Source organism: Primulina tabacum, chromosome 14 (genome assembly GCF_025594145.1).
Source record: "Primulina tabacum isolate GXHZ01 chromosome 14, ASM2559414v2, whole genome shotgun sequence".
Classification (NCBI taxonomy): Eukaryota; Viridiplantae; Streptophyta; class Magnoliopsida; order Lamiales; family Gesneriaceae; genus Primulina; species Primulina tabacum.
The window spans coordinates 18,518,435-18,528,028 of NC_134563.1; the positions used below are offsets into that span (position 1 = coordinate 18,518,435).

Genomic DNA, 9,594 nt, shown 5'->3' on the forward strand with positions numbered 1-9,594 from the left:
TTTTGGGAAATATTGTAAATCTTGTTTTGGTATTTGAAATTAGAAATATGTGTAGATACTATATTAACTAGTATTGGATGTATATGAAAATCTTTTGCATGTGTTTTTGTGTTGCTTGAGGCAGGTGGCATGTCCTATTTACCAAGAGATGTTGTCCAAATTTTTTTTAAAATTTCACCTTTTCTCCATATTATATTTCAAAGCTTCCGCACTGATTATGTAATTTAGTCACAAGTGTTACATTTAGTGGTATCAGAGCCGAGATTTTCGGACCAATGATTTGGCATATGACTTCCTCTGCTGTCGACAATTCGGTATGTATGTCCCTACATCATTTGAGATAATATGGATGTGTAGCCTCAATAATTATGATATGTTATGTGTGGAAATGGTTTTAAACTAATATGTATAATAGGATCATGCCGCCTAAGCGTAAAGCACCAGAAGGGGAGGATAGTTCATCATCTAGAGTGGTTGGTGAATTTAGCAAGTTACTGAAAGAACAGGCCAAAGTACAGGGCGAGCAAATCCAACAGCTCTTACGGATGCAGAATACAGGGCGAAGGAGAGAGAGAGAGCAAGTGAGGCTCGAGCCCAGTAGTGAAAAGGCGCATATGAAAGATTTCGTAAGATGAAGCCACCAGAATTTGATGGTAGCCCTGATCCCATGGTCGCCTTGGAATGGGTCAAAGCTGTGGAGGCTATATATGATTACCTTTAGTTTAAAGATAAAGATCGAGTCAGCTGTGCCATTTTTCTACTGACCAAGACGGCGAGGACTTGGTGGGACTCCACCAAGATATCAGTTAATGTCTCGGCACTCAAGTGGCAGGAGTTTAAAGATTTATTCTACGACAAATATTTTCCTCGAAATGTTCGAAGTCAGAAAGTGAAGGAATTTCTAGAACTGAAGCAAGGAAATATGTCAATGCAAGAGTATATTCTCAAATTCGAAGAGGGGTGTCAGTTTGCCCCATATCTGGCCAGCAATGACATCGAAAAGGGCGAGCATTTTCTTAGAGGTGTCCGAGCTGAAATTAAAAGAGACGTTCGAATGTCTAAAGCTGCTTCATATAAAGAGACTGTTGAAAAAGCAAGGATGGCTGAACAGGATGAGAAGAAAATTAAAAGAGAAAGACAGTTGAAGCGCCAAGATTTTTCTGCTAAGAGCCAAGGATCTGGATGGAAGGGTATGGGTAAGTTCATAGGCAAAGAGAAAGAGGAGCATCGACCCCAAGCTCCTATGCCACCGCCTGCATATGATCGACCTGTATGTCCAAAATGTGGAAAAATGCATACATGTGAGTGTTTGGTTGGAGGTAATCGATGCTTTCGTTGTGGAGATGTTGGACATGTCATCAGAAATTGTCCGATAAAAGGTGAGAAAGGGAAAGATAGGGTTCAAGGCAGAATCTTCACACTGACCAAAGAAGGCGCAAATCCTGATTCTTCTGTTATATCTGGTACTATCTTAATTTCAGGCAAGGCCGCTATTACATTGATTGACACTGGTGCTACGCATTCTTTTATGTCTGAAATTTTCTTGCGCTCTTTGAATGTTGTTCCATCTTATGAACCCCTCCACTATAGTATTTTGTTGCTATTGGGAGACGAATTATGGCCTTCTAGTATTCTTAAAGGTTGTACAGTACAAGTGAATGATAAAATCTATTTTGGTGATCTTATTATTATTCCCATGGTGGCGTTTGATGTTATTTTGGGGATGAACTGGCTATCGTCATATCATGCCGTTATTGACTGCGTGGCTAAGACGGTGTGATTTCCTGTAGAAAATGATGATACTGGGATTTTCCAGAGTTCAGGTATTTCGCTTGGCACTCCTTATATTTCTTGTCTCAAAGCTCAGGAAATGTTATCTAATGGAGTGTCAGGGGTTTTTAGCTGCTGTGATAGATGTGAATACTGAGATGACGAGGAATTTGAATGAGATTGAGGTAGTTCGGGATTTTCCTGACGTATTTGCAGATGATGTGCCTGGATTACCACCTGACCGTGAAGTTGAGTTTGTGATTGACGTGGTTCCATGTACTGCTCTGACTTCGAAAGCACTTTACCGAATGGCCCCGACTGAAATGAAGGAACTGAAGAATCAGTTGCAAGATCTATTAGACAAAGGCTTTATTCGTCTGAGTTCTTCTCCGTGGGCAGCTCTTGTTTTATTTGTCAAAAAGAAATATGGATCTTTGCGGTTATGCATTTATTACAGAGAGATCAACAAAGACACGATCAAGAATAAATATCTATTGCCGAGGATTGACGATCTCTTTGATCAGTTATAGGGAGCGCTAAAGTTTTCAAAGATCGATCTGCGTTCTGGTTATTATCAGCTGAATGTTAGGGAAGCCGACGTCCCTAAAACTGCATTCAGAACCAGGTATGGCCATTATGAGTTCTTAGTCACGTCATTCGGATTGACGAACGCTCTGTCTGTCTTCATGGATCGAATGAACCAGGTCTTCAAGCCATATCTGGATAGCTTCATTATCATTTTCATTGACGATATCCTAATTTATTCCAAAACTCGGGAACTTCATTCCGAGCATCTCAGAACTGTATTGCAGTTATTAAGGCAAAAGCAGTTATACGCAAAGTTGAAAAAGTGTGAATTCTGGTTAGAGCAAGCATCATTTCTGGGCCATATTGTTTCGAGAGACGGCATTGCAGTGGATCCCATGAAGATTGAAGCGATTAAACAATGGCCTATTCCTTCGACAGTCTCCGAGGTGCGTAGTTTTCTTGGTTTGGCAGGTTATTATCGACGTTTTATTGCCAATTTCTCCAAAATAGCCCTGCCATTAACCAATCTGACGAGGAAAGCGGTGAAGTTTGAGTGGACAAACGAGTGCCAACACGGATTTCAAGTGTCGAAAGACAAGTTGACATCAGCCCCTATCCTAGAACTTCCGTGTGGTACTGAAGATTTTATTGTATACACTGTTCCATCAAAGAAGGGACTTGGAGCTGTACTAATGCAGCGTGGGAAAGTAATCGCTTATGCTTCTCGTCAGTTGAAGGATTACGAGAAAAATTATCCCACCTACGATTTTGAGTTGGCTGCAGTGGACTTTGCATTGAAAATATGGAGGCATTATCTTATGGCAAGAAATGTGAAGTTTTCACAGACCACAAGAGCTTGAAATATCTATTCTCACATAAAGAACTCAATATGCGGCAGAGAAGGTTGTTAGAACTTGTTAAAGATTATGATGTGACCATTAGCTACCACCTAGGTACAGCAAAAGTTGTTGCAGATGCTTTGAGCCACAAGTCAGTGTCTTCTTTGAGCTCGTTGATTCAGAAGCCGTTGTTATTGGATATTCAGGGAAGCGAGATTGCTATGGTAGAGCAAGGGACCATAGCTAGACTTTCAGCTTTGGTTATTCGACCTACGTTGATAGATAGGATACGACGGGAGTAGCCTAATGACAATCAATTGATGGAATTGCGATCCAAAGCCGATGAGAAAGGAATTACAGAGTTTGCGATGAACACTGATGATTTGTTAATGTTTAGAGGTCGGATATGTGTTCCCAGTGGTGATGACATTCGACGGGATGTTTTGACAGAGGCTCATACCGCACCATACTCGATACATCCAGGTAGCACCAAGATATATCAGGATCTCCGACGTCTATACTGGTGGCCAGGTATGAAAAGTGATATCGCAATGTTTATATTTGAACGTCTAACATGTCAGCAGGTAAAGATTGAGCATCAAAGACCTGCTGGAACTTTGCAATCTCTCCCAATACCTCAGTGGAAGTGAGATCACATCACCATGGACGGGACTTCGTAACGGGACTTCCAAGAACACCAAAGGGTTACAACTCCATTTGGGTGATTTTTGACAGGTTAACCAAGTCGGCTCATTTTCTTCCGGTCAAGACAACATTTACAATGAACCAGTATGCAGAAGTTTATGTAGCTGAGATTGTGAGACTTCATGGTATCCCTGTGTCAATTGTATCTGATCGTGACCCGAGGTTTACTTCGGAATTTTGGAAGAGCTTGCACAGAGCCTTGGGCACCAGATTGGCTTTTAGCACAGCATATCATCCTCAGAGTGACGGGCAGTCAGAGAGGGTGATTCAGATTCTGGAAGATATGCTACGAGCCTGCACGATTGATTTTCTTGGTAGCTGGGATTCTAAATTGCCACTTGTTGAATTTACGTATAACAATAGTTATTAGGCGACGATTGGCATGGCACCATACAAGGCATTGTACGGCAGGAAATGTAGGTCGCCATTGAACTGGGATGAAGTCGGTGAAAGAAAAATGTTAGGACCAGAATTGGTCCAACAGACAACTGATGTGATTACTTTAATTCTGGAAATAATGAAACGGCCCAATCCAGACAGAAAAGTTATGCCGATATCCGAAGAAGGCCTTTGGAGTTTAAAGTTGGAGATCACGTATTTGTCAAAATTGCTCCTCTCAAAAGCATTATGAGATTTGGTAGGAAAGGAAAGCTGAGCCCAAGATTTATCGGTCCATTTGAAATTCAGGACAGGATTGGAGAAAGAGCACATCGTCTAGCCTTACCGCCAGAATTGGATAGAGTCCACAATGTATTTCACATCTCAATGCTTAGGAAGTACATCTCAAACCCTTCCCATGTTCTTAGACATGAACCATTGGATCTGATGCCAAACTTGACTTATCAAGAAGTACCAATCCAGATTTTAGATCACAAGGTTAAAGTACTGAGGAATAAAGAGATCGGCATTATCAAGATTCTTTGGCGTAATCAGTTGGTTGAAGAAGCAACATGGGAGCCAGAGGAGGAAATGAAACAGCGATATCCGGAGATATTCGCACAGTAATGGCAATTTCGGGGACGAAATTTCTTAAGGAGGGGAGAATTGTAATGCCCAGACATTCGTATGAATATGATGTAAGGTAATTATTATGATTAAGTATGTTCATTATTCCTTTAATGGTTTATTATGATGATCGTTTGAGATATGTGATGTAATGGTGATGGTTTATGGCTTCAAGATATGATATTAATGGTATTGAATGATATAGAATGAAATAAAGAATGGATGGGTAGGATAGAAAGTTGATCCTTATCCAAATAGGTAATGGAAGTGCTGAAACGGTATGAAAATGTGGCAGTAGTTGTGGTTTTTAGCATAATGTTTTGTATTTTGATCCAAATGATGTGACGCTACTTCCATTAGAAAGATAATACATAAGGCTATAACTTTCATGTTTTGCGTTTTGTTCAAATCATTGTGGAAGACTAGCCAAAAGCACCCCGAAATGTGTCGTGTGTATCGTCGTTCCTCCAGTGACACATGTTGGAAGATCAAGCATAACGCTTTACTCAGACCTTCAAATGACATGAGGCCAATTGGAGATGTAAGCCAAGACATAGAGCTACAACTTTCTTGTCTACCACTTTGCCTAATTATGAAGGGAAAAGGCGTTTCGGAAGCAATATTTGTCGTAGATGTGCGCAGAACGAGCCCGAGCGGAAAAGATGTCCGTCCTGACGGGCCTATTTCAAAAATTTTAGGTTTTTGGCCGAGGTTCTTCATCATATTCTTCTTCTGTAATGCCCAAGAATTGTAAGTTGATAAAACGAAATTATGAAATGTTGCATGGACAGAGGACCGCACCCGCACAGTAATACCTACCGCACCCGCGGTGCAAGGGCAGAAAGTTGTGTTTTGAGGGAAAAAGTCACCGCACCCGCGCTATGAAATATACCGCACCCGCGGTTGATGGACAGAGAGTTGGCTATTTTTACAGTAGGGACACCGCAACCGCGGTGCCAGACAGAGCGCACCCGCGGTGCTGCTACAGTAGGGTTACCGCACCCGAGGTCGCTGTTCCTGATTTTTTGATGGGGCTGCCGAGAGCTAAGCGCACCCGCGGTGAAAAGCTACCGCACCCGCGGTGCGACATGTTGAGTGAAAAATAAGACACTTGCCCTTGCCATGCATATATGATGTGTTGTCTCCTTCATTTCCTCACCAACTCAGCAGCAAGGACCGAGAGCATTTCAGGAAAGGTGCAAAATTATTTCATCTTAGAAGCTAGTTTGTGCAAGATATATTCACTCCGATTGTAGAATTCGATACAGACAGGACCGAAGTTTAGGAATAAGATGTAACGCCACCCCGATTGGGAGAGTAGGTGGGAGACCTGTTGCATCTTATTCACACCGGGATCCCTAGAATTAGATATGAATTGAGTCAAAGATATGAGTTGAATTACATTGCTTGACTTATTCTGATTATGTTTTATAGTCTATAAGATGTAGTGTTGTTGATTACATCCATGATATTATGTTCATGATTTATATTGTGTATATGCATGTATACATGTTTTATACTGAGATTTGTTCTCACCGGAGTTTCCGGCTGTTGTTGTGTCTGTATGTGTGCATAACGACAGGTGGGACAGGATCTGGGTCGCGACAGAGATGAGAGATCGAGATAGCGTGGAGATTACGGGCATAGAAGAAGACTACTAGTGGTTTCTTACTAGACATGTACTACGTGTGGTGTGTAGTTAGTATTGAACACTAGTTTGTATACCTTTGAAATGAAACAAGACATGTATTTATGTTTGTCGAAATAAAAGAGAGAAAGTTATTGTGCTTGATTTATATACATTTGATTTAATGTTAAAAGCAAAATTTCGACCCACATTTTCTAGTAAATATCCAATTAATCCCAAAAAGAATTGAGTTAGAGCCCGGGTCCCAACAACAAGTTGTATCAGAGCGATAGATCCTTTAGATTGAGATAGAATAGAATGAGCGGAGTAGATCGAGTCGTCTTCCTTGCTCTTATTGTGCTAGCATGATTTATTGCTTTTCCTATTACATGTTGTATTGTTATCTGAGTTGATTACAGCATGTAATTGCAAAGACTGAGTCTGAACCGATTCAGGATCAGAGGTATATGATCAGAGGAGGGCTGAGACAGATTGTATAGATTGTGTACTAATCCGTTTGATAATCAGATATGCCTCCTCGACGAGTACCGCAACCAGTAGCAGGTCGAGCACCAGAACAGGGCAGTACATCCAATGATCCGATGGACGTGACCGCTACACCGATGGAGACTTTACTTAAGAGGTTTCAGTCATTTAGACCGCCGACACTGAAAGGTACAGAGAATGCTATCGATTGTGAAAGTTGGATCGATGACATCGAGATGTTATTTGATTCCCTTGAGTACACCGATGATCGACGAGTGAAATTGATTTGACATCAACTGCAAGAAGTTGCAAAGAACTGATGGCTTACCACGAAGAGAGCATTGGAGCATCGTGGCACGCAGATTACTTGGAAGGTGTTTAAGACTGATTTCTATCAGCGATTCTTTCCCGTCTCCTACCGAAAGGACAAAGGTGCTGAATTTTCCAATTTGAGACAGGGGCAACTGAATATCGAGGAGTATGTTGCCAAATTCTCGTCATTACTTAGATTTGCTCCTAACGTTGCCGAGAATGAAGAGGCCGTTGCGGATCAGTTTATCAATGGCCTGAATCCAGAAATCTTTACCTTGGTAAATACCGGTAGACCCAACAACTTTACTGATGCATTGAACCGTGCCAAGGGGGCAGAAGCTGGATTGCTTAGGCAACGAAGCACTTCCTATGTCACTTCGACTCCAAGACCGCCACAACCCTCATTTCAACCCCCTCCCAGATTCGAGAGTGGTAGTAGTAGCAGCGGGAGGAAAGATCAGTTGAAAGCGAAAGGAAAATAGTTCAAGAGATCAGGGAGCAGTTCGTCGAGCTCCAGTGGGTCTCGACAAAGAGGTCCTGGCCAGAGTACAGAGTATACATGGGTATATTGCAGTTCATGTGGAGGCCGACATGCCACCGAGCAGTGTCAGGGTGTTATGGGTCGTTGCAACATCTGCAAACAGCAGGGAGACTTTGCCAGAGTTTGTCCCCAGAGAGGTGTACAACAGGCTCAGAGTGTAGGAGCATCTGGTTCAGTAGCTCAGCCTGAGAGGCAAGCTTCATCTGTTCATTCCTTTCAGCCCACTCCTACACAGACACAGCCCAGAGCCAAGGTAGCCAAACTATGAGCCAACCTCCCAGACAGCAGGCTCGAGTATTTGCACTGACTGAAGAACAGGCCCAAGATGCACCAGATGATGTGATTGCAGGTAACTGTTTTCTTTGCGGTTATCCTGCCTATGTATTGATAGACACGGGTGCATCTCATACTTTCATATCTGAGCATTTTGCATTGTTGCATTCATTGTCTGTCGAGTCATTATCTGCTGTAGTGTCTATTTCTTCTCCGTTGGGAAGTGGTCTTATATCTGTGACTTCAGTTAGACATTGTATACTACAGTTTGAGGGTCACGAGATTGATTTAGATTGTGTTGTGCTTAGGTTAGCTGATTTTGATTGTATTGTTGGGATTGATATGTTAACCAAGTACCGAGCCACTGTAGACTGTTACCAGAAGATTGTCAGGTTCAGACCAGAGATAACTGACGAGTGGAAATTCTACGGTAAGGGTTCCAGATCTCGGATTCCCTTAGTATCTGCTTTGACTATGAGTAGATTGTTGCAGAAAGGAGCAGAGGGGTTCCTTATATATTCAGTAGATTTACTGAAACCGAGTCCGTCATTGGCAGATATTCCAGTGGTACGTGAGTTTACGGATGTATTCCCAGACGAGATTCCAGGGTTACCTCCAGCCCGAGAGGTTGATTTCAGTATTGATCTTATCCCAGGTACAGTTCCTATATCTCGAGATCCCTATAGAATGGCGCCTATTGAATTGAAAGAACCGCTCGAAGATTTATTGGCCAAGGGTTACATCAGACCGAGTGTATCTTCTTGGGGTGCTCCGGTATTATTTGTTCGAAAGAAAGACGGTTCGATGAGCTTGTGTATTGATTATCGACAACTGAACAAGGCAACAGTAAAGAACAAATATCCATTGCCTCGTATCGACGACTTATTTGATCAGTTGCAGGGATCCTCTGTCTATTCCAAGATCGATCTGAGATCTGGATATCACCAACTGAGAGTCCGAAATGTTGATATACCGAAGACAGCGTTCCAAACCAGGTATGGACATTACGAATTTATTGTCATGCCTTTTGGTTTAACGATTGCTTCAGCGGTGTTTATGAGTTTGATGAACCGTATCTTTCAGAAGTATCTAGATGAGTTTGTTATTGTTTTTATTGATGATATTTTGGTATATTCCAAAAGTGAGATTGATCATGCCGAGCATTTAAGAATTTTTTTGCAGACATTGAGAACAGAGAAATTGTATGCTAAACTGTCAAAGTGTGAGTTTTGGCTGAGACAGGTTGTCTTCTTGGGTCATATTATATTCGGAGACGGTATATCTGTGGATCCGAGTGAAGTTGAAGCTGTGATCAGTTGGCCGAGACCGACTTCTGTGCCAGAGATAAGCAGTTTCATGGGTTTAGCAGGGTATTACCAACGATTTATCAGAGATTTCTCCAGTATCGCGAAACCAATTACCCAGTTGACACAGAAGAATGCGCCATTTGTGTGGTCTGAAGCTTGTGAGTCTAGCTTCTTGGAATTGAAGAAACGACTGACTAGTGC

At 42.0% G+C, this 9,594-nt stretch overlaps 2 protein-coding genes across 2 annotated transcripts; both read left to right on the forward strand.

Moving 5' to 3' along the window:
- Positions 1 to 419: 419 nt before the first annotated feature.
- LOC142523825 (uncharacterized) lies at positions 420 to 1,927 on the forward strand. The gene is made up of 3 exons (XM_075627557.1): positions 420 to 626; positions 722 to 1,511; positions 1,791 to 1,927. Exons 1-3 carry the CDS (start codon positions 420 to 422, stop codon positions 1,925 to 1,927), a joined length of 1,134 nt encoding a protein of 377 aa, XP_075483672.1.
- A 1,530-nt stretch (positions 1,928 to 3,457) lies between these two features.
- Positions 3,458 to 4,847, forward strand: LOC142523826 (uncharacterized). The gene is made up of 3 exons (XM_075627558.1): positions 3,458 to 3,668; positions 3,779 to 3,872; positions 4,379 to 4,847. Exons 1-3 carry the CDS (start codon positions 3,458 to 3,460, stop codon positions 4,845 to 4,847), a joined length of 774 nt encoding a protein of 257 aa, XP_075483673.1.
- Positions 4,848 to 9,594: the final 4,747 nt, after the last annotated feature.